Consider the following 24,458-nt stretch of genomic DNA (forward strand, 5'->3'; position numbering starts at 1 on the left):
GGAAGAGAACTGTCTTAATGGAATGGGTTTGTTATTATGCTTGCTGAGTTCCCAGGGACATGGCTTTCTTGAATATGTATTATGTAGAGGATTGTTGAATGGACAGTAGCAGAAATTTGGTCCTTTGGGAGCTTGGTATCTAGCACCATTGCCCAATAATCAGTGTGCCTCTTCTACAGCTTATCTGGGGTGCAACTGTCCAGAGGGTCCCGGGATCCCGTTATTTCTGAGTTTCAGTGTCTTTCCTATACCAGAGTAACACAGTAACTTTTTTTTCAACACTGCAGTTTTATGTCTTTATTGCTATCCCTTGTTGCTGAAAGAACACATGGTTTCATCATGCTAGATCCATAGGTTGACATACTGACTGCCGCTAATTTTTTTCTGTGGGCTAATTCAAGAAGAACCTAGTCGAATGGACTGTGCATGGATGCAATTTTAAATCTCCTTTTGTTGTTGTAGTAGTTTGTAGTCATCAAATATTTATTATTTATTTATTTTATTTCATTTATTTAGAATATTTCTATGTCGTCCCTTAAGAGCCCTGCTCAAGGTGGCTAGCAATGAAAAACCACAGTGTAAAGCATATGCCATTAAAATCACAAGCTGTTAAAACACCCAGCTGACACCCAGCTTTATATGTTAATGGACGGCCATCCAGACTCTGCCTCGGACACACTGGCCAGGTGCTTGGATGCCATGACTGAAAGGTTGAGGCAAAGCTAGCTGAAACTGAATTCATCAAAGTCGGAGGTCCTGTGGCTCAGCCGGGGCAGCTCAGGGGTGGGGTGCCGGCTCCTGGGTCTTGACGGTGTGCAATTAACACCTATGCCCACGGTCAGGAGCCTGGGTATTACCCTTGATGCCTGGGTGTTACCCTTGATTCCTCCTTGTCAGTGGACACACAGGTCACAGCCTTGGCCTGGACAGCTTTTTACCATCTCTGTCAGGCCTCTCCCACCCCAACTTAGCCACAGTGATCCATGTGATGGTCACCTCCAGATTACATTGCAGCAATTTTTCTCTATGTAGGGCTGCCTTTGAAACTGATCCAGAAACTCCAACTGGTCCAGAATGCTGCGGCGAGGCTCCTTACGGGGATCCCGCTATGAGTGCATATTAAGCCATCTGCACTGGCTCCAGCTGGAATATCAGATCAGATTTAAGGTGCTGGTTATAACCTTTAAAGCCTTACACGGTCTGGGACCTTCATATCTGCGGGATCGCCTCTCCTGGTATGTTCCCCAGAGAATACTAAGATCATCGAATACCAATCTACTGGTGGTCCCCGACCAAAAGAGTGTCCAGCTGGCCTCGACCAGGGGCAGGGCTTTTTCTGCCCTGGCCCCTGCCTGGTGTAATAGTCTTTCTAATGAGACCAGGGCCCTGTGGGACCTTATAGAGTTCCACAGGGCCTGTAAAACAGAACTAGTCCACCAGGCTTATGGTTGAGGCCAGCTACAGTTTCCCTTACTAATGCTGGCCTCCCTACCCTACATCACCACTGCCTGAGTGTTCCATACAACTTGCAGGTTCTGCATCCTGTTCGAGCTGCCTGCAGGCCCTGCTGTGGCCTTATATCACAATTGAATGCGCCATTGAGACATGCAATTTTATTATTTATTAGTGCTGTTTTAATCTATGGCTTTATGTGATTCTGAAGTTTTATTCTTGTGAGCCGCCCTGAGCCCAGCTTTTGCTGGGGAGGGCAGGCTATAAGAATGATGAAAATAAATAAATAAAAATAAATAAAAACATATTAATATAGGATTCCTAATTATACAGTAGAAAGGTTGATACAGGTGTTGTCTCAATACCTACAGGAATTCTGTGACTATCAGCTTTCAATTATAGCTAATATGTTTGTTGGTTGAGTTGTTCATAAACCCAGGAGAAACATTTTGCAAACTGCTGAATGTATAATACAGGTGATTCATCCAAACTTCCCATCTAGATTTATAGGGAGTATTAATGGTATTATGGGGGGTGGAGGATCAAGGCATGTGAAACATGCAGTGGAAACAAGAGGGCCTTTTTGAGGGAGTAATTAAGTATGAAGAATTTACAAAGTTTCTAGTGGAGTTAATGCAGAAATTTCCATAATTCTAAAGTCACAATAAAAAGTTCTAGCACTGACAAACTTTGCTGTGGAGACCTTTTACTCTCATCCTTGGTGAGCACTAATTTTATCTTTTCAACAGATTTTATAGCAGCATTAGGTACTTGTTTCAAGGGATTTCCTAGCATATTCACTTGTAAAAAAACTATGTTTTTTGAAACTTCAGCATGTGGAGTGTTTACAAATCTAAAAAGTCTGATTTTTGATCGAGTTAAGTATTGACATTTATTACTATTACTTAGTTCCAGTTTGATGCTTAGTGCTACCATTTTAGTATATGCTAATGATAACATATTTTGTGTAGTGTTTTCCTTAAGAAGAGTTTAAATATTCTGAAGGTTTCGTTATATCCTGCTCTTAGATGTCTCTTGTGTTTGTTTGTTTTACAAGGTTATAGTCTGTTTGTCATTTTGAGAGGAGAATAGGAGCTTGACAGGACACAACAGGAAGCTACTGACAAGTACATTCTTAGACAAAAGGTGGCATGACTTAGTGATGTACTTTTGATAGTACGCTGAGGCTAAACTCTCAGCATGTTGCTAGAAAAAGTAGTTATTGGAGGATATTTATTCCACATAAATGAATAACTTCTGTAAGTCTCTGACAGTGGTTTTCTGTGAAATAGTCATTGTGAACAGCCTCTACATGTATTCGTAGTACAGAGGGAAACCTGAATATTCTATGATTGTATGGTTGAGGTGATACCAAGGCAGAAGTATGAGGAATCATTGCCTCCAGTCTTTTGTCTAGGCTGCATCTTCCTTTCAATCTAGCAGTCACTTCTGAAGAAAGACATTTATGTTGTGGAAAGTAACATCTGTGACTGGGGATTGCTCCAAAGTCAGGATCGGGAGGGAACACAGTCTTCAGGAGCTCACGGTTGGTCATCTGTCAGAAACTTTAACCCTTGGAAAAGCTAATACCTTAACCCTTGGGGTTTTGATATTAAACCATTATTAATAATTTCTTTTTTTCAAATATTTCTCCTGCATTTATAACCAGCTGTACAGTCAGTTGTAAAGCATAAGGAAATCAAAGAAATGCAGTGCCTCAGTTAACAACAAAAAAAGCCCAACAGCATAAAATAAGAACAAAAATGCACCAATTACAGTGGAGAGCAGTAGAAAGAATGAATGTTTTTAAATTTCAGTACTTGTGTAGTTTTATAATAAAACCTTTATTTTAATGTAACATAACCTGTGCATTTTTTAACTTGGGGAAAGTCGGGGAAATGGAAAATAACATTTTAGTGGCAACCCTGATCTAGAAGATCCACATGAAACAAATACCAAAGGGATACCTAGATGTCTCCAAGTATTTACATTTAGTTCTGCTGGACAGGAATGGAACCATCAGACTGCAATATCCCTGATAACCATCATAGATGGCCATTCCAAAAGAATTCCATGGTCAGTGGTACTGAAAACCACAGAGAAATTGTCCCCATGTCTCTTTCCTGGTGAAGGTTTCCATCAAAACAACCAAGGCATTTTTAGTTTCAAAATCAGTTGGGTTTGGAGTTAAACAGCCATCAGATATTCAAGCATCTTGCCCCAATAGGGAATATTTATGATCTTTCTCCATCTGTGAACATGTTTACATCTCAGACTCTTGCAAACAGTGCATGTCACAGACAAAAAGGTAATGTTTTCTACTGGTCTGCATCATCTAAAAGTGTTCTCAGTCGTTCTCTGGAGTGCTTTGTTTAATTTCACACTTTGTAATATTAGTGAAATGTACTAATGTAGGTTCTTGTAGGCTATCCGGGCTGTGTGACCATGGTCTTGGTATTTTCTTTCCTGACGTTTCGCCAGCAGCTGTGGCAGGCATCTTCAGAGGAGTAACACTGAAGGACAGTGTCTCTCAGTGTCAAGTGTGTAGAAAGAGTAATATATAGTCAGAAGGGGGTTGGGTATGAGCTGAGTCATTGTCCTGCAAAGTATTAAAGGTACTAATGTAGGTTTCCATGTTTTGGCTAATTGGACTTAAGAAATAGGTTTACAAACTGTTATCCTTTTAAAAAATTAGATTTGTTCCCAGTCTTCTTCTTGTATTTAATTATTTTTGAATGGAAATTCTGAAAGAATGGAAATTTTTTCAAACTGTTCTAATGTTTTCCTCGTGATCCTTAAACCATTTGTCTCTTATTTCTCCTTCATGTTGGTTCTTTCCATGGGGATGAAATACTCTGTACATGATTAGTGATTCTATCCTTGGAGCCAGATTTAGGGGGGAGGTGCTTTCTAGGACCCAGCATTTTTTCAGTGGGTTAAATCTGAAAGTTTGTTGCTATATGGTAAGTGTAGTTTACCTACACTTACAGTACATTCCTGAAGTGGAAGCCGAATGCTCTTAGAAGGCGGCGTGACCCCTCACTGGTGTCTGTGCCACTTGTTCTGTGCAAATTGGCACAGACACCTGTGTAGTGCCATTTACGGCAGCTCATGTGGACCGTGGTGGCAGCACGGGGCTCGGGCACCGGTGAGGCTTCCTGCCAGCATTCTCCCGTCACAAGTCCCTGTGCCAGCATCCTGGGAGGTGTTTCAGGGGTATTCCAGGGGACGGAGTTGCCATTAGGCAGCTTCCAAATGCAGCATTCCTGTACCAGCTTTTTATGTGGCACAGACTCGCTTTCCCCATGGGGGAAAAAGCCTTTTTCCTGGTTTTATTTTGGGGAAAAGGCTTTTTCCCCCTCCATGGCGGCTGGGAAACTTATGAGGAGGCTTCTCAGCTGCGCTGTCCTGGCCACCACAGTTTGCCTGCCCCTTTCAGGAATGTACTGTTAACTACTAAGTATTTAATTTCTAACTGATACTAGAAATAGCAGAATTCTAATTCCCAGTTCTCAAAGAAGACATACATATTATCTTTTATTGCTATATTATTGATTTTTAAAATCTTATCTATATATCTAATAGCAATGTGTGACCCACATCTGCAGACATGTAAATCTGTGGATCGGGGCCACACTGACGGTAAACAGATTTTTCTTCAAACTTGGGGGACTCCCCATGTTTGCAAAAAAATCTGAAATCAACAATAAAATATATGGGGGTTAAATCCCCTTAAAATATATATTTGCATTGTCTGTGCATGCATGGACAATGCACTTACCAGAACAGAACGGAAACATTCTGGGCCTGGCAGAAGCAGTGGACAGCAGCAGCTGCTCCGGGCCCAGACGCGACAGTAGAGGAGGACAGCAGCAGCCACTGGCCATAGTAGTAGGTAGTGGGTCCCCACTTGTTTCGTATATTCTTCAGTAATCCATTTGGTAGTTTTTAATGCATTGAAACTGCAAATATCAGTTTCTTTATCTGACTTCTAGCACAGGTTGAGGATGTATAAACAACTTAAAAGAATCTTGGGAAAAGAGGCTTTAGGAAATGGGGAAAGGACTGAAGAAAATGCAAGTTGGTAGACTATTCTCACATCCAGTGCTGTCTTTTTTGAAAGATAGTGTGTTGAGCTAAGTGGACGATTGGTATGATCGAGTAAGATTGTTCTGTGTTCTTATCTGAAATTGTTTGCTTCGTAGGGCAAGAAGAAATACCTAGCATTCACAGTTCGTGAACAACCATTCCATCTGATTATTAGTTAATGGGTTTTCCAAAATAAAAAGCATTTAAGTGGCCAAAACGTAAAGATGAAGAAAACAATATAATAATGGTACGACCAAAGTACGATAGTATAGAACCAGTACAGACAGATGTGGCACAAATACTGTTTGAGATTAAAACATGTTCGAACTTTTTGGAAACTATTATTGTCAATATGATTGAGAGCTAAGGAAAAGATGAACTAAGGCACACAGCAATAACAGTAAAACATAGTGCAAGCCCATTTCGGGTTTTGAGGATATAATTCCTACAGTATAGTACTAAAAGAGAAATGTCCAGTATAAAAGCAATGTTCACAGCTGAGAAAAAACAAAGATGTATTGATCCATCACAAGGTTCAAAATTATTTTTTACACTACATGCACAAAGGTGCCCTCAGAGTTGAAAATTATCAGGACCAGGATAGTTGCTATCGGTGAGCAATGTTCACTGAAACTTAAGATGACCAGACAGAGAGAAAAATAATTACTTTTATGGTTCTTTGAAAAAAAACCTCTTGTCAACAGAAGTAAAATGATACACCAAACTTTAAGTTTAAAGCACTAACTTCACTGACCTTCTGGACTTTGCAACATCTTTAAGCCTTGTAATCTCAGAAGCTAAGCAGGGTCAGGCCTGGTTAGTACTTGGATGGGAGACCACCAAGGAATACCAGGGTTGCTGCACAGAGGAAGGCACTGACAAACCACCTCTGTTAGTCTCTTGCCATGAAAACCCCAAAAAAGGGGTCGCCATAAGTCGTCTGCGACTTGATGGCACTTTACACACACACACAAAGGAGAACAAACCTTCTAGCAACATATTTTAACAGGCTTGCTCAGGTCTTGCAAATTGAGGGCTGTGGCTTCCTTTATAGAGTCAATCCATCTCTTGTTGGGTCTTCCTCTTTTCCTGCTGCCTTCAACTTTTCCTAGCATGATTGTCTTTTCCAGTGACTCTTGTCGTCTCATAATGTGACCAAAGTACGATAGCCTCAGTTTAGTCATTTTAGCTTCTAGGGTCAGTTCAGGCCTGATTTGATCTATAACCCACTGATTTGTTTTTTTGGCAGTCCAGGTAAAGGTTCTGTTAAAGAGAGAGGACATGCTTTTTCCAGGTTGCTGGAAACCCTACTCCATACATGGAGGTCCCATTCATCCATCATGGCTAATAGCCATTGATGGCTCTATCCTCCATATTTATTTGTTAAAGTATTTATTTATTAAAACATTTATCCTGTCTTTTCTCCCACAGGTGGCTCACAAACACATCAAATAAAGATGTCAGTACAACAATTTTAAAAAACATACAGTGGGGAATTATTGCTGTACAGTAGGGGAGAACAGACTTTATGTTTCTGAAAGTAACATAATTTTTTTTCAAGACCTTTGGGAGCCATTAGTCAGAAAATGGTGGCTCACTGGTTGGAACCAGTCATAAAATGGCAGCTTGTACAAAATTTACAGCATTTCAGAAATGATCTGCCATGCTTTTCTCTGCTGTTTTCTGAAAGCAAGCCAGTACCACCACCCAGTTGTTACTTGTCCTGTGTTTGGTCTGGAAGAGGGTTGGATTCAGAATAAGACTTTCCTGCCATCCCCTACAGGAGCTCCATGAAATTCTGCTTGTGGAGGACAGGGAATTCTCACAAATAAATGGGGCAATGGGGGAGTCCGCATTGGGAAGCAGTAAAAATCACACATCCCAGTTCCCACCATGGAGGAGCCATTCCACTGGCACAAATGCGTTATGCCAACAGCACCTCTGGATCTGTCTTTAATCATTGTTTCCACTAATTTGCCTGGAAGAGACATTAGGTCAATTAACCTCTGATTTCCTGGATACTCCTAGAGATGTGAAAGCCCATATAAAAATAAAAACGAGGGGGGGCTTTCCCCCCCAGAGAATTTGGAGGAATACTAAACAAAACTCTGACAACATTTTTTTCACTTTTGTAATAAATGAAATGTTTTTAAGACCTTTTTGAGAATACCCAGTTTGCCAGAAATACAGTCCAGTTGCTGAAAGACAGCTATAAGAAAGCAGTGATCCCTAATAAATTCCCACAAGTGATCCTTTTGCACGGCTCAACCATTCCTCCAACATTGGAGGGGGTTCTCAAGGAGGTAATCATCCAAATCTGAGGAAGTCTACTGCAGGTTCATTATTTTCTTCTCTCTAGAAACCTCTTGAGCATCCAATAAGTAACCTTTAAGAGATGGAAAAGTCACAGTTTTTTATGAGCTATGTAAGATTTGTGGCGAGAAAGAGAACATATTTTCAATGATATGTTTATTGTGAAAAGTTTTGGCCACATTTTACATGCTGTAATGGGGTTGATGAGCATACATTAAAAAGTTCAGTGTTTTCATTGTTACATACTTTAGCCTAATGTACTGGCAGTCTTATTGTGACTATATGAGGCTGTTTCTGATGTGCTTTCTTTTGACTACAAAGTTAAGCTTCTAATTTAAATTTTTATTTTCCTTCCTCATGGATGGCAAAGTTTAAAATATGTGGGCTAAAATAGCATAGGTCACAGCTGTTTGCAGCACTCTCAGGTTTTGAGAATGTGCAAGTTTGACTTTAGAAAACTAATGTGGGTATCTTTTTTTAATTCCATAAATATGGCAATTAGAATAGTTTTGTCTGCTAAGTTATAAGTTACATGTTTATGTTGTTGAAGTAGTAAAGTAAGTTTAGGTTTGTTAGGAAAATATTGCATATGTGTCAGTGGTTTCAAAAAAATCCATTTTTCATCCCCTCCAATGTTCTTGTCCCCCATAGCATCAAAATTTCCAGAAATTGTACATCTCTAGCAGTGCAGTGGGGGGGGGGGAGTGCAGTTGGCTCAGAGAGCCGACTGACCCTCACACCAGCATATCTCCAAGATACCCCAGCATAAGGGCCAGTTACACCAGTGCAGGACCCCAGCACCACTGTGCCCCTCTCAGCACAAATCAGGCTCAGGCTTCTGCACCAGTAAAACCGGCTTGCGGGGCATGGCTGGAGTTAGTTCTCTCCCTAAGCCCCACTGTATCCTGGCCTCAGACATCTTCCTTGAAAATAGCAATTCTAGAATGGCTAACTACCTCACATCTCGCATGGTAAAGACTAATGTAAAGAATTCATTCAGCTTCCCTGAAATCTCTGTTTTTGTTAAGCAATCATTCTACTCAAAATATTGTCGAAGGCTTTCACGGTCAGAGTTCATTGGTTCTTGTAGGTTATCCAAGACCACGGTTACACAGCCCGGATAACCTACAAGAACCAATCATTCTACTCCTTTACTACAAGCACATCTATTCCAACCACCAAGAAGTTCTGAAGAAGCTTCTTTTCAAAAACATGGACTTCTGCCTGCGGATAGAATAAAAGATTGTTTGCTGAATAAATTAACTAGCCAAAAAGTCAATTATATGTTTAGTATGCAAACAAGGTGTTAAGACTAGAGATGTAAAGGCCCAGAAAATAAACTGGAAAATTCAGGGGGAACGTGTTGGGTTGGTTTCCCCCCCCAATTTTTTATGGTTTGTGGGAGAGGTGAAAAGGTCAACCACATCAGGTCAAAGGACAACGGAAGGCATGGGGAGTACTGACAAATGTCCTATGAAATATTTTCTCTTTTAAAATGAGTGAAATGCCTTTAAAGATAAAGTGGGCATGCTGTGGACACATAAAGCTGTTAAATCCTTTTCTGTGTCTAGAAGGATACCTAATCTTCATACAAATTAGGTATCCTTGGAACCATGCCAGGCTTGGAAATGGGGGGGGGAATATGGGATTCCCCCCACAAGTCTCCCCCCTCCGCTCCACTGAGAGTAAGGAGGGAATCGGGTGTGGGGAATCAGTAGTGATGGGGGGAGGGATTCCCCTGGCAAGTATTGCAGGTCCCCACTTGTTGCAGTTATATATGCTAATTTATAAATTATGCATTTTATGTTGTTAAAGCAGTAAAATTAGGTTTGATAGGACAGTAAATAATACATATATTTCAGTTGTTCCCAAATTTTCCATTTTTTTCCAGAAATTTAAAATTCCATATATTTTACATCTTTAGTTAAGACCTTGCAGAGTTGCCACAGAGGGTAACTTTAAATTGGAATCCCTGTAAACAGTTGAGTTATTACTTTAATAGGAATAGGATGTTGGCTATGCTACTGCACCCCATGGAAAGGTCCAGCAGGAAAGGGATCATTCCTCCTTAGCATTCATATAGTTAACACATCTCGGAAACTGGCAGCTTCTGCTAGGTGAGAATCAAAGGAATTTCCATATCAATAAAGTCAAGTTCAAACTACAAAGGGAATACCAGCTTTGGCCTGAAAACAAAATGGAGCTTGATCATCTCGAGCAAACTTTCAAAAAGCAGCCAGTAGAGACTGGGGTTTGTGACACAGATATACAAGTTCTGTTGCAGTCCACAGTCAGTGAAAGGCACTTTTATAGTGGCATTAAAATAAGCTTCTACACAGTTCTGTGAGATCCAGTTGTACATTACAGTGTGGATGCATATCCAAATCATTAGCACATGCAGAAACCTACTTATATTCATGGATCTCCTATGCTGTATGGGAGTATCGGCATATTAAAATGTATACAAATCCTTTGAAATGTAAAGTCATTTGTGTAATTGGCTGTTTATTACTCTCAGTTGTGCCACATTGCTGAAACAATGAATTTCATCTTCAGTTATTTAACTACAACTAATGATCTGTTTATCATCACAATATTTAAATTATGAAAAATTAGTATGTATTGCTGTCCTGTAACTTGTCACCAATATTTCTCCAAAGGACTGTCATAATTTATAAAATTACAAGCTACTATGTTACTGTTTCTCCTCTCAAAAAAGAATTTTGCAATGTTAAAGTGCTTTGCTGTATGTTCCCTTAGGATATCGGTCTTATCAGTGAGTATTTTGAAGACTCAAATTATGCTACTAAATATGAAGTGTACTGAAAAATACTTGAGGAGAAAGTAGCCTTTTTCAAGCCCTTAGGACTCAACATTTTTTATTTGCATTTCCATCATGTTAATTACTGTTTAAAGAGTTCCCGGGGTGATTACACTCAACTATTTTCAAGAAGTTTTATCCCATTCTTTATACAGGACAGCTAATTAATGTTTGATGCTTTATGCAGCAGAAGATGTAATTAAGGTGTAGCTACAGCTACATCTTATGTGGAATAAGTGTTGCAACTGTCATAATTTGAAAGCAATTTGATGAGACCACTGAAAATAGAAACTGCAAATTCTCTCTATGTCATAGACAATATGGCTTCAGTAGTTATATTGGGTTAACTAGAACATGAACGGAAAGGTTTACTAACAAGAAGTTTTGAAGTGTATGTGCAGAAGCCATTCCTTCATTACTTTTTGAATCTGCTTCTGATGATTCACAGTGTGAAGCCCTTTTTAATTTTGTTCTATTTTCCCAGTACCAGTAATGCATAGTCTAAGTATCCATTTATATTGATTTATATGAGCAAATGAGATCAACTCAAGTTTAGTTAATCATAATTAACTTAACGGCAAGATACAATTCTGTGGTCACTGGCTGTGCCCTTCAGTTTAGAATTGTGCGTATTTTTTATATGCATGCTGCTGAACATGAGGTTCATTGTTGTGTCTTCATTGCAGTCCCGCATGAGAACTGCACAGGCACAAGCCAGCCACAGAGTTAACTACCAAGCTTCTAGAAGGTTTTAAGCTCCTGAGGAATGCTTTCTCACCCTCTGACTCAAGCTGAGGCTTTTCCGCCCAAATGGTCACATGACAGGCAGGGAATGCTCCTCTCTCTGTTCTCACCTTGAATATTTATTTTTAAATGTTCTATGAATAAACATTCAAGGAGTTCCTCCTAGTTTATGCTCGATTTAGCTATAAAGGCAGGTTACAGTGAGGGAGCAACATTAAAGCCTGCCTTCGTGGTTTGAAGTTGCCTAAACTCAAATTTTAGTTAATAATATGCTCTATTCAGTTCTACTTTCTCTTACAGTTTTTATCCTAACACTTAATAAGTAATATGATTATGTAAAATTATCTTCAAGATATGTATAATATCCCTTGGATCCTTCTGTTTCATTATAAAATGCAAATAGTACTCAGAACACAGATAAAACAGATCTACCGTATATACTCCGGTATAAGCCGACCCGAGTATAAGCCGACCCCCCCAAACTGAGGCCAGAAAAGGGAATTTCTTATTGACCCGCATATAAGCCGAGGGTCAATAAGAAATTCCCTTTACCGGTAATGCTGCGCTCTAAAATGGCGGTCTTGCCCCTGCCCCAGGTCGCCCTCCCGCCAGCCTCCTAGGCCCTCCCGACCCACCCCGACCCCAGTGCCATTCAAGGGGGGAGGGGGAAGAGCCCCTGAACCCCCTACTCACCGGGAGAGGCGGCGAATAGGCGGCAGCGCGGCCTTCCTGGACCTGCAGGCTGCTGCCGGCCGGAGGAAGCTGCGCGGGCCCGGCGGCGGAGCGGCCTTCCTGGGCCTGCAGGAGGCCGCTGCCGGCCGGAGGAAGCCGTGCGGGCCCGGCGGTGGCGCGGCCTTTTTGGGCCTGCAGGAGGCCCCTGCAGGCCGCTGCCGGCCAGAGGAAGCCGTGCGGGCCCGGCAAAGTTCCCCCCTCTACCGTATTGACCCGCGTATTAGCCGAGTTCGGCTTTTTCAGCCCTTTTTTGGGGCTGAAAAATTCGGCTTATACGCGAGTATATACGGTATGTGCAAGAGAAAGTGTAGGTTTGTTCAAGTCCTACTGAAACCAGTGTGACATAAGTGTTCAGCAGTGTGCCTGACTTCCATTGATTTTATTTAGATTTTGCAGCAACTAAATTTTGATAGATTTTACCCGAACTATATTTTTATTGACAGTCTTTATTAAATTTTGCAGTATTTTAATAGCCTTTGTTATTTAAACCAGGGATTATGCACTTTTTCTTTAATGAGAGCTACTTCAGAGTAATAAAAAATATCCCAAACTACCCACCCCCAACATGTGACCAAATTTTGAGCAGATCATATTGCAAGTTTCACTTGGTCCCTGGGGTACCCTGCAGCAACCAGAGAACTACTGGCAGATCACAAGCTACCTGCTGGAAACCTCTTGCTAAACTATAGCGTTTTTCATCACACTGTCAACACTTGTTTTGAAATCCTTACTCTAGAGCCCTGCTGACAGTGTGAAGAGAGACAACAGTTGAAAAGTCTTCACTGCTCTGTAATCCTTATAATAGACATGTATAGTAGGACATTATCATCCACATATTATAGTTGATCAGTGAGCCTGTGAGATAGTGGCTTGCTTAAGGCCAAATATCCTTACAAAACAGAAATGGTGTGGTACTTAACAGTTAGAGAAACAAAACAATTTGTGAGCTGCCAACTCAGTCTTAATGAGTCCTTTCATCTTTACAATCCTATTTGTCTCTGGAGGGTTGCAGAAAGGAAAGTTTAGTGAGCAGAGTTTTTCAAAATTATAGTCCAGCTAAGGTTTTGGATTACAAGGCCCTGACCCAGTTTTTTCATGCTTTCTTGTTACATGATGGCCAAAAGTTCCATTACAGGTTTAGGATTTTCTCATTGAGTGTGATCTGTGACAAATAAGTCATCAACAAATCAATGATGTTGCTGTCCAGCATGGTCTTGAAGTCCTCCAGTGTGATCTTTGGAACCTGGTTGATGAGATCTATCAGAAAGTGACAACAGTGTTGACAATAGCCACTATACCAGACAGCACATCTTCTGCATATTACAGCATGGTGCTCAAGGTATCCTGAATCCTAGCAGAAGCTAATCCCACCTGCTGCAGACCACTGGGCAAACTAATAACTCAATTTGGGCTCAAGCAAGTCTTCATGATGAGATCAACTCCTATCTGTTCTGTGTCATAGTAGACATACTTCACTGTGAGAGGCGTAAACATAACTCCCATCTTCTTACCATGGACCCTCATTGCAGTACTGACTTAGGCCTTAATACTCACGTGCCCATTTTGTAGACAGATGTCCACAGTGAAGTGAATTGGATTGTGTGCTGCTTTGCTGTAGTATTCATGGATCAAAACCGAGTGTTCTGTGATGTCATGTTCTGTTGCATACCATCCAAGAATAATCTCACTTGATACCACCGCTTGCTTAAGGCTATGCGTTGAATTCATGGAAGATCCATAAACCTGAGCAGGGACTTTCCAGGTCATTTATTATTTTTTAAATGGTCATTATTCTTGAAGCCACGTTTAAGCGATTGAAAATTGTTTGAGTCATCTCATCCTAGTAATTTTCAGAAAACTACAAAGGACTCCTAAATAGAGTATTGGTAGATTTTGTCAATGCAACTCAAACGCAGAGGAGTACAGAAGGAGCAAGAATCTCTTTTTAACAGAGGAAAATCCTCATAATATTCTGTAGAGAACAATGTGTGAATGTGAATACATCACACATTCACTTCTCCAGTTAATCAGGATGTGCATTAATGACAAGAGATGGACTGTAATTCCCCCCACTCCCCATTGCCTCTTGTATGGCCACCAGGAGAGAGCAGCCTTAAGACACATTGCAAAAAGTAGTTCAAGGGCATCTGTACTGCAAAGAAAGAGGAGTGCAAGTGGCAGCATGTAAAGCACATTCCTACTGAAGTACTGTCATACTGCAGGAGTGAACTGCTGCTATACTTTGAGTACAGTAATCTCTGCCATCCCTGTATTCTTAGCTGGTATTAAAATTGTCCTTATCAGTCCCAGAGACCCGTACAGAGTTACTCTGGCCTTGGGGGTCACCAACATGTTTTTTTTAAAAATAATTTTTTATTATTTTTCTGGAACAGGTTAACATATAAAAATAAAGAGAAAGAAAAGAAAAAATATAACAGGACTTCCCCTACATCTTCCTCCATCCATTAATAAATCTGTATACTCTTTGGTATCTACAATTCTAATCCTAATATTTCTAATTACACTCATTGAGCTAAATCTCATACAGTTTTAACAATATAATATTGAATGTAATCATTAAAAGGTGGCTAATATTATCTCAGAAAAAAATGAAGGTTAATAAATCTCACTAATAATAAATGGATTAGATCAATAAATAAAGATTATCATCTTCTTCATAAAACAATACCTCCGTAAACCCTCCATGTCTCCCTACACCTATTCATTGTAAATTGTCTTTATAATGTATTAATATAGTAAATTCTACCATTATTGCCAAAATCAAGCCTTTTAACCAGTCCCTTGTCTATTTCCAGAAAACAAAACTAGACTCTTTTAGCCAGTCCCTTTGTCCGGAATTTCCAGCGTCTTCCACTTTTCTTCATTGACTCCAAACACCGGAGAGCATCCTTGGATGTGTTTGATAAAATTCCCTCTGCAAGCATAGAGTTCTCATAGTACATCTGCAATGTAGTTTCTTCAATTCCAAGTTCATAAAAAGAAATCCCGGTAGCTCCAGCCTTACCACCCTTCAAGTCCTCCAAGCATATAACAAAGAATTCTTCAGGCAATTTATAAAGATAAAAGTCAAGGACTCTCACGTTCATATCCTTCGTAAGCAGCTGGTCTGTTGCAGTTTCCTGTTGAAGGAATGTGCTGTCTTGTTGTTTATCCTGGCTCTCCTTTTCCTTTGTGGGAATTTCCTGATCTTGAGCCATCTTCTCACTTGGAGAATCCACTGCTATCACATCTGACTTCGTTGTATTAGCTTGGTCCTTTATGTCTTTAAGTACATCCAAAATAGAATCCAATTTTTGGTTGATAGATTGGTATATGGTGTTTGTCATGGCAATTAGTTGATCCATCTATTTAATCGCACGTTCCATGCTTGCTACTTTTAAAAATTTTATTAGTTAGTTGGTAAAGTCCAGGCAAATAAACCAAAAAATAGAAAAAATTGTAGGTGATTCAACAGGATTCCTGTGTTGTGGGTAGTATTTCGATGTTAAATACCATCAAGTTAAACACACCCTAGTATAGACTGCGGCAAAGAACAGGATATACCCATAAAAATGGAGAACCGTGGACCTTTCGTTACCTCCTCTTCCAGGAACTTGGGAGTGATTTGCCAGTTACACAAGGGAGACACACTACCGGTCTCACGATCTCACAGTCTGTCACAGTCTTATACATCAGGTGGGGAGGCACGGATTTGATAGATGTATTTGCCAATTCTTCAGATCCTCCAAATCTAGGTAAAACAAAAGAGTTTTTATAACTTAGATGTTAGAAGAGTAGGTATTCTTGCTTCCGTATAGTTGCTTAGGTGGTAATAGGTAGAGGAGGACTGAGCCTAAATCCAAAGAGACGTTCGCGGCATTGTATTTTCCCCTCAATGCCCGCAGGACCTCGCCCAGTTGCCCGAGAGTCTTCCTCTCTCAGAAAAATGGGGGTCAAACCGCTCTTCAAGGCTGCAGGAGAGTTCCTGGTCCCCGGTCCACTATTTAGGATCCGGGAAGGGGTGCAGGATGCATCCCAGATTTGACCATTTCTTGGGTTCTTCAGGAGCCCCCAAAGAATGTGGCGCTCAGTCCAGCGTCTCTAGCGGACGTTCAGGGGTCACCAACATGTGATACTAGAAGTTCTGTGAATGAAAACCTGGTTCAGATTGGGACTGAGAAGTTGGGGGAAGGTCTGAATATTAAAGTACAAATCACTGGCATTTTAAGATGATTTGAATAATCTATTATTGATGATTGAGCAAACTCTAAAGCTTCTCGAAGTCCTTCAAATAGCCTGAAGAATCAAATAGTCTTCTGAAGTTGCAAGGTTGTCCATTCTTTCTTAACAAAGGAGTATCTTATAAAAATTAATGCTAACACTGAGCCCAGTTAAATTGATTAGCAGTAAGTTTAGGGCAGAAAAGAAGGTCCTTCTTCACACATCCCATAATTAGTTTAAGAAATGCACTAACATAAATTATTATGGTAGCCTCCAGCTAAAATGGCTTTGCAAGAACTCCTACTTGAGAATAGTTTTGTCAGATTGTGGTGCCAGCCCTATGGTACTCTCAGTGTAATGTCTTCCTTGTGAGCTTCTCTGGGACATCTGGCTGAAAACAGATTGCTGAGTAAGATAGAACAAAGAGGTGTTTATGGTCTTTAAAGTCACACCCTCTGTCTCTGGTTATTCAGATTGTATAATTTTCTATATTAAACATGTGTAACTATTCTTTATCATTTTAGGCTTATAAAAAAAACTGCTGCTTTCCCACTAGTTCTCATGTAGTTTCCCAGTGAAGGTCAAAAGATGCATTGAGACAGAAGAAACCTAACAAAGATTGCTACAGCCCTCAAAGAATTAGACTTGCTGTAGGGATGCAGTCCGATGTGCTTGCTTTTCATTTCCACAGGGCATCATATTAAATTGGCTTCTCAGCATGGTCATGTCCCTGTATTCCTTCTGCATTTCACTGCAGTCTCACTTTTCATGTTTATGAAATGTGGCACATCCACAGATGTACAAATGTATAGCTACAATATTATCACAAGACACCTCAAGCAGCCTGAGGCAGATGGCATAGAAAACATCTAGCTTTTTTTAGTACAGTATTCTTCCCATCCCCCAAAAAGACATTATTATGAAAATAATTGGAAAATGTCTTATCTGTTTACCTCTCTCATAGGTGTTTTCGTGGTTCCTAACATTATATCACTGAAGTAACATTTAAATATGAAATGACTCTCCTCTCTGTGTTATTATTAGTTTGCAAGGAATACCTTTTTTATCTTTTAACTACATCAGAATCCAAAATGGTAGTCTTTGCATTTAGATTCCAGAAGTTGACATAGACTCTTATTACCCTTAGTTTAAATGATTAAGCAAATTTATGTTACAGTTCATTGATGAATCTAATTTATGTGACCATAATACAAAAATCACACGGACCCTACATGCACACCCACAGCATGATAGGAGCCATCACACAGGAAAGACACATTCAGTTAGCCCTAATCACTTGGTTAGTAATCAGTAGAATTATGGATAAAATCTCAGGGTAGAATGTAATTGGGGTGACTACAAGGTGTGTGTGAGAGAGAGACTAGGGGACTGCTATTTGAAGTCAGTATAATTTGGCACTAGGGGGTCAGTCTAGAAGAAGAGAAAGAGGAGGAGTTGGTTTTTATATGCCGACTTTCTCTACCACTTAAGGAAGAATCAAACCGGCTTACAATCACCTTCCCTTCCCTTCCCCAAAACAGACACCCTGTGAGGTAGGTGGGGCTGAGAGAGCTCTGAGAGAGCTGTGACTAGCCCATGGTCAACCAGCTGGCTACATGTGTAGGAGTGGAGAAACAAATCCAGTTCACCAGATTAGCCTCCGCCACTCATGTGGAGTAGAGAATCAAATCCGGTTCTCCAGATCAGAGTACCCCGCTCCAAACCATTGCTCTTAATCACTACACCGTGCTGGCTCTCTTCAGAATCTTCTATTCCTTATAGGTTTATCTGGGCCTCAGCAATATTATCATGCTGACAATGCGCTGGGCTATGTTCTCTGCAATGTTCAGTTAGACTAGAACATTAATATGATTTGTTCATATGAGGTAGCTAATACACTGGGACAGATTTTTTTCAGCCCAGTGACTGACCCTATATAAAAGTGCTATCATATTCAGAGTTACACCCTTATAAGTCCATTGGGTTCAGTATGCTTAGAGTGGAATAACTCTGTTAAGGCTTGCACCACAAAGCTGCCGCTTGTGATATGAATTCTTTATCCTACAGTCTCCTATACCCAGATTATCTCTCACATTCCAAGATTATGCAACAAAGATACGTTGCTCAAAAGGCACTAAGCTGATGGCACCTGCTTATAGTGGCCACCTCCCCTAGTGACAGAAAAGCACCCATTGCCTGATTGCATGTGTATGTATTTAATTGTGTGTATTAACAGTCTATGTTATATAGGTGTCAACTCTGAACATAATCTAATCAGTAACCTTTGTGCAATACTGAAATCTTGCTGGTGCACAATTTTTAGCTTGTAACTTCTGTACCACATTCATTGATCAGATAAATCAACCCTACTTGGAAATAGCAAACCAATTCTGACTTTACAAATGGCTGTAGATCTTAACCCCATGAGCAATGCCCACTCCCTTAAAAGATTTACTGTTGCATCACAGGCCAAATTTTATGAAACCCCTGAATAATATTTTTCATGTAATAGAAATAAAGATGAAGGGGTTTTTGTATCATCTTGTCTAGAACCTGCTACTGTAGCCTTTTTCTGTTGAAGGTTTTCAGAATTTTGCCCCTGCATGTTTTAAACGACTTGAGCAATGAGACTTTTACCACTTCCCTATCGGAATATTCCACTGTCCAGTTCATTTGTTACAAAATGTTCTTAATATTGTGTCTACTGTTTCCATTCTGTTACATCAGTTATTTCCCTGTGGTCTTTCCTTAAACCATTTCTCAATCTTCCTTGTATAAAAATCCTGTGGTTACTTACAAGTGGTTCTTATAGCCTGTTTTACAGTTCCTTGGCCAAGTTATAAATACAGTAAATAAAAGTTAACAATGGCCATTGTAAGAAGAAATCCATTGTCTTGTATTGTTTAGAGGGATGGCTGATCTCTGTATTTTTTAACCTTAAAAAAATCTAATCAGTTTGTTTTAGAAGTGTTTAACAATAACAGAAAATTAAGCCAAGATATTTTTTCTAGGGTGTCAGGGGTGCCCCGGGGCTGCTGGCCCAGCCTGGCTACCAAGCTGACTGGCAGTTCAGGGTGCACCCCAGCCAACTGGCCAGCCAGAATGGGCCTCGCTTTCCTTCAGATGCAGCAGAAGAAAGTGGGGGAAGATAATTGCATTAGAACCTGGAGGTGACAGGTGACACTCTAGGTACCCTGAAATCTCTATGGTCTATATCATAGAAATTTCAGGGATTTGTAGAACATTTCTGTGTTCATGCTCAGTTCCCACACACACACTTTGTGTTGCCACATCGGCGAATCTGTTGTCTCTCTGGTCTTGGGTTCAGGGTGCACCCAGACCAACAGGTGGGGTAGTGATGAGGCTGACCAGCCAGCGAGGGGGAGCCTTGGGCTGACCCTCCTAGTACAAGGAAAACCTTTGTACCAGCCTTCCCCTCTAGCAGCTAAAGCAAAGGAATATTATTCCTTCTACATTTACAATCTCAGCCGAGTCTTTAAGACAGCATTACGGATGAGATTATATAGTCCTGTAGTTTAAGGATATATATAAGCACAGTACTGCAGATCTTTCTTTGAATACCTCACACACATTTGGTTTATATTACGAGTGAAACAAGTTCTGTAGTTCTAGAGAAGAACAAATTAGCCCCCAGTGTGATCACGACGCTGCAATTGATACGAATACATTTTGGTGTAATTTTTACACATACCTGATTAATAATACTAATAAATCGTATTACACTTTATCTCCCTTTAATTACCAATAGATTTTTATTAATTGGGGGGATATATAAAAGGATGAATTCTTATTCGTATGGGTGTTCACATATGTAGTCCTTTAAAAAGATAAAGCAGCATAGTTTCTTTTAAGCCAGACCAGAAATGGTATGTAATCCACTCTTTCCTAACACTTCACTGCTTTGCATGGAAATGTGGTAAACAACTATTATTGGGAATTTTCCTTCATGAGAAGACTCTTTTCCTTCTCCCTCTTCAGCTGTGTTTGAACAATTGCCAGGCTTCCTTAGCTGCATTCAGGTTAATGCTACAATAGTTGAAAGATGGAATCACTCTCATGGCCCTATCCAGAACTATAATACAAGTCCTTACAGCCTCAGATTTCTACTACTTCACATGAACACATGAAGCTGCCTTATACTGAATCAGACCCTTGGTCCATCAAAGTCAGTATTGTCTACTCAGACCAGCAGCGGCTCTCCAGGGTCTCAGGCAGAGGTCTCTCCCATCACCTACTTGCCTAATCCCTTTAACTGGAGATGCTGGGGACTGAACCTGGGACCTTCTGCATACCGAGCAGATGCTCTACCACTGAGCCATGTCCCCTTCCCTCATCTTGTAGTCCAATGAATTGGTCTATTCATATAACTCCTTTTCTTTATAACAGGATAAACATTATGTTGTGGTAACCATTTGGAAACTATGGGTGATTTGAAATGTCATCCTTGCCCAGGATGTGTGACTGTGCAATTATCAGCATAACACATTCCTGTTTGGCACTTCAGCCTAGCCCCTCCATTGTCCCTTAAATGAAAAATATAATCTGGCTACTCCCTAAAAGAAGTGTGGTGCAAAACAGCTGCACAGCTCCTGTAAAGTACAGCTCACTGCTAGGGGGGAAAACCAGATACATTTACTATGAGAGACAAGTCTGGCTTCATAGTTTTGAAAGCCTTTAGCCAAAGGCCATCATCATTAAATACCAAGGAGCAGCGAGAATAGGGCAAGGATCCCAAGTTTGTTAAGCCTATGGGTACCTTTGGAGTTTTTAGTGATAGTAGTGGATGTGACCACAAAATGGCTCCCATGTGGGTGAGGCCAACAATTAAATGTTAGGAGGTTCTACATATAAAACTGACTGTTAGCAGCTCATCACAATTTAAAAAAAATCTTCCTATTTAACTGGAGATGGTGGAAATTATTGGATGTAAAGCATGGGCTTTGTTAGTGATCTTCTGGCCTTCCTATGACAGTCCAAGATACAGTTCTTAGCAGTGAGGGAGATGGGTTGTGATTCAGGATCCAAAAGCTTTTCCCACACCTTCCATGTGTATTACTCCCAGGTAAATATGCTTAAGCACTAGGGTTTCCAGTGTCCAGGTGGTGGCTGGAGATTTCCTGCTACTACAACTGATCTCCAGGCGATAGAGATGAGTTCACATGGAGAAAATGGCCACTTTGGAAGGTAGACTCTGTGGCATTATACATAACTGACGTCCCTCTCCTCCCTAAACCCCACCCTCCTCAGGCTCCACCCTCAAAATCTCCAGCTGGCAACCCTACTACCATATTTTTCGCTCCATAAGACACACTTTTTTCCTCCTCAAAAGTGAGGGGAAATGTCTGTGCGTCTTACGGAGTGAATGTGTGTGTTAACTGGAGCCGAATCGCCGAGAGGAAAGTGCTGGGGTTCCTGTGTCTGTCCGGCGGAGCGCTGCTTCCCCCTGCTGCAGAGAGGAGGCTGCTGGGGTTCCTGTGTCTGGTCTATTCCCCCTGCTGGTCGCCTGATCTCGCCAACCGTGGTTCAGTGAACTCCATTTAATTTAATTAATTATCCAAGGTAAACTTGTTTTCCTGGCACTATCAGGGCCCCCTCCCGCTCCCCTCCCGCTTAAAGCCCCTTCAGCCACTTACCTTTATCCAGCGGCAGGCTCCCTCGATGCTGGTGACCTCTCCTCCCCCGCCGACGTCCGCTCCCAGAGCGCGCATTCAAACCGCCCACAGTAAAGCATTACTCAATGCGATTTTCGCATTGAGCATTGCGGAAACGCCTCTAGTGGCTATCAGGGAGACAGCCACTAGAGGCTGGATTAACCCTGCAATGTAAACATAGCAGTTTCTCTGAAACTTCTATGTTTACAGCTGCAGGGTTAAAACTAGGGGGACCTGGCACCCAGACCACTTCATTGAGCTGAAGTGGTCTGGGTGTTTTCCTCCTCTAAAAACTAGGTGCGTCTTATGGTCAGGTGCGTCTTATGGAGTGAAAAATACGATAAGTGCTTTTCTGTTTAGTAAACTTTCTGTTTGATTTTGCTATTGCAGTCTTGCTATTGTATTTTATTGGTTTATAAATGTACTTTAGTTATCTTATGTTGGTGTTTTACCTTACTGAATTTAAGCTGGGTAAGCTGCTTTAAGAATTTTCCCAGTTTGCAGATGGGATCTAACTATTTTATTAATAGAGTAAACTGGGCCTGATTTGCTTTTCTCTTTCTTAAAAAAACAAAACTCTTTTTTGGTAAGTTTTACATGTTTTGCCAACAGGTATTCAATAGACTACATCAACATTACAAAGAAATTACCTGACTGTTCAGTTCATGTTTTTGAAAAGATCTTTGCACTGATTTAATTGAGTAGGGATCCATGGAATCTAATTTGGAATATATCTAGAGTCCAGTGGTTTGTCTCAAGATGATTATGCTACCAAAAAATGTTAATATTTACTCGAACCCTCCAAATTAGACTGATGGCAAAGGTTTATATGTAAATTCAAAATACAGTAACATGGAAATTCTGTATCAGTGCAATACAACATATCACAGAGGAAATAATTTAAATTAGTATACAAATAAAATATACTTTGGTTCAATAATTTAAGAATTTATAAAGCTTATTTGTGATATGCTACATGTGATTGATGATTCATTCCCATGCTAACATTGTTTATCTCATATTTTACAGCACTGATAGCCATTGGACGATACAGTATGACAATAGAGACTGTGGATGTAGGGTGGTGCAAAGAAATCACAGATCAGGGAGCCACTCAAATTGCTCAAAGTAGCAAGTCTCTCAGATATTTAGGATTGATGAGATGTGACAAGGTAAGAAGCTTTTGTATAAAAGACTGTGTTTTCTGCATTTGTGTGTGAGAGAGAAAGAGATCCATTCATTCCATACATTATTAAGGGAAATGGCAGGTGCCATTTTCTCTCATAACTGAGCCTGTGATGCTCACACACTTTTTGAATAGCAGCTACTTTCTAAATTTCCTAATCTCTGACTTAAAATACAAGATACATGAGTAGCAAAAAATGCTGCAGTATATCTTCAAAAGAAAATAATTTTCTGTACCTCACTACATTCGATTACAAATTTTCATTGTGATAAGGCATGAACCAGGAAGCTATGTATTGCTCTGAGGACAAATCTTACAATTGGCCTTGTGTTATTAAATTATCTTACCCATTCAGAAACACATAAGAAACTTCTGTTTACTGTGTTTTCTGTTTACCAAAATACATTCCAAAAATGTAACTATTATTAAACTTCTGAACTGTAGAGTCAGTATTTTTTGAACTGACAGAACATAATAGCTTAAACTTGAGTATTTTGTAATAACCAAGAAAAGAAAAGTGTGTGTAAGTTTCCTTTGATGAATTGGACTAAGATTATCTTCTTAAACTGTTCAAAGGGATACTTGACCCTGGGGTTTAGATTTGACCTCTAGTCACCTGATCAGTTTTACAGATATTTCTTTTGTGGGGTTAATTAATGCTGTTTGTACAATCAAGAAGGACTTAGTAAAAATATATTTATCTTGTGTTGAGCTGCTGAAGGCAACAAATGACCTTGATGTTGATACAGATTTTAGTATATCATCCATTAAACCATGCATACTGTTTAGTCTCTATTCCTTTAATTGCCAGCTTACACTTTCCTGACTTTTTACAAAGGGACTGCATGCTGTGTAGGGAGACAACTGAGCTAGCAAGAATAAAAATCTGAGAGATGGCTGCAGTGCAAATGGGGGAAACTGTTCCTGATTAATGGGGGAAATATATTGGATAACTTGATGAAAATGCTGTAAAGTGTTGCATTAGGGGGACCACTGGGGGTCATTTAACTTGCTTGTTAAACCTCTTTGTGGGGGGAATGAGGAAACTAGCCATAAAAATTTGCAGAAGCACTATCTCTGAATTTAAAATGTTTGAAATGCAGTGCTGGCAGCTCTAAAAGTGCCATCCTTCCACATCCATGGAACAGAGAAGTTATACAACAAAACTACTTCATTCACTTTTCTATATTCATGCAGAACTAATTTCTTTTTCCAACTACCAGCATCC

The 24,458-nt window shown here is 40.3% G+C and overlaps 1 protein-coding gene and 1 pseudogene across 1 annotated transcript in view; one reads left to right on the top strand and one right to left on the bottom strand.

Moving 5' to 3' along the window:
• The window catches only part of FBXL17 (F-box and leucine rich repeat protein 17), a 190,851-nt gene that overhangs the window by 152,840 nt on the left and 13,553 nt on the right, over window positions 1-24,458 (top strand). Inside the window, exon 9 of the mRNA XM_056848845.1 lies at window positions 23,074-23,216. Coding sequence (XP_056704823.1) covers window positions 23,074-23,216 — 143 coding nt within the window. The remainder of the gene's footprint in view (window positions 1-23,073; window positions 23,217-24,458) is intronic.
• On the bottom strand, window positions 13,281-15,516 carry LOC130476345 (eukaryotic translation initiation factor 3 subunit F-like; annotated as a pseudogene).

The sequence above is a fragment of the Euleptes europaea genome, chromosome 4 (genome assembly GCF_029931775.1).
Source record: "Euleptes europaea isolate rEulEur1 chromosome 4, rEulEur1.hap1, whole genome shotgun sequence".
In the NCBI taxonomy this organism is placed as follows: Eukaryota; Metazoa; Chordata; class Lepidosauria; order Squamata; family Sphaerodactylidae; genus Euleptes; species Euleptes europaea.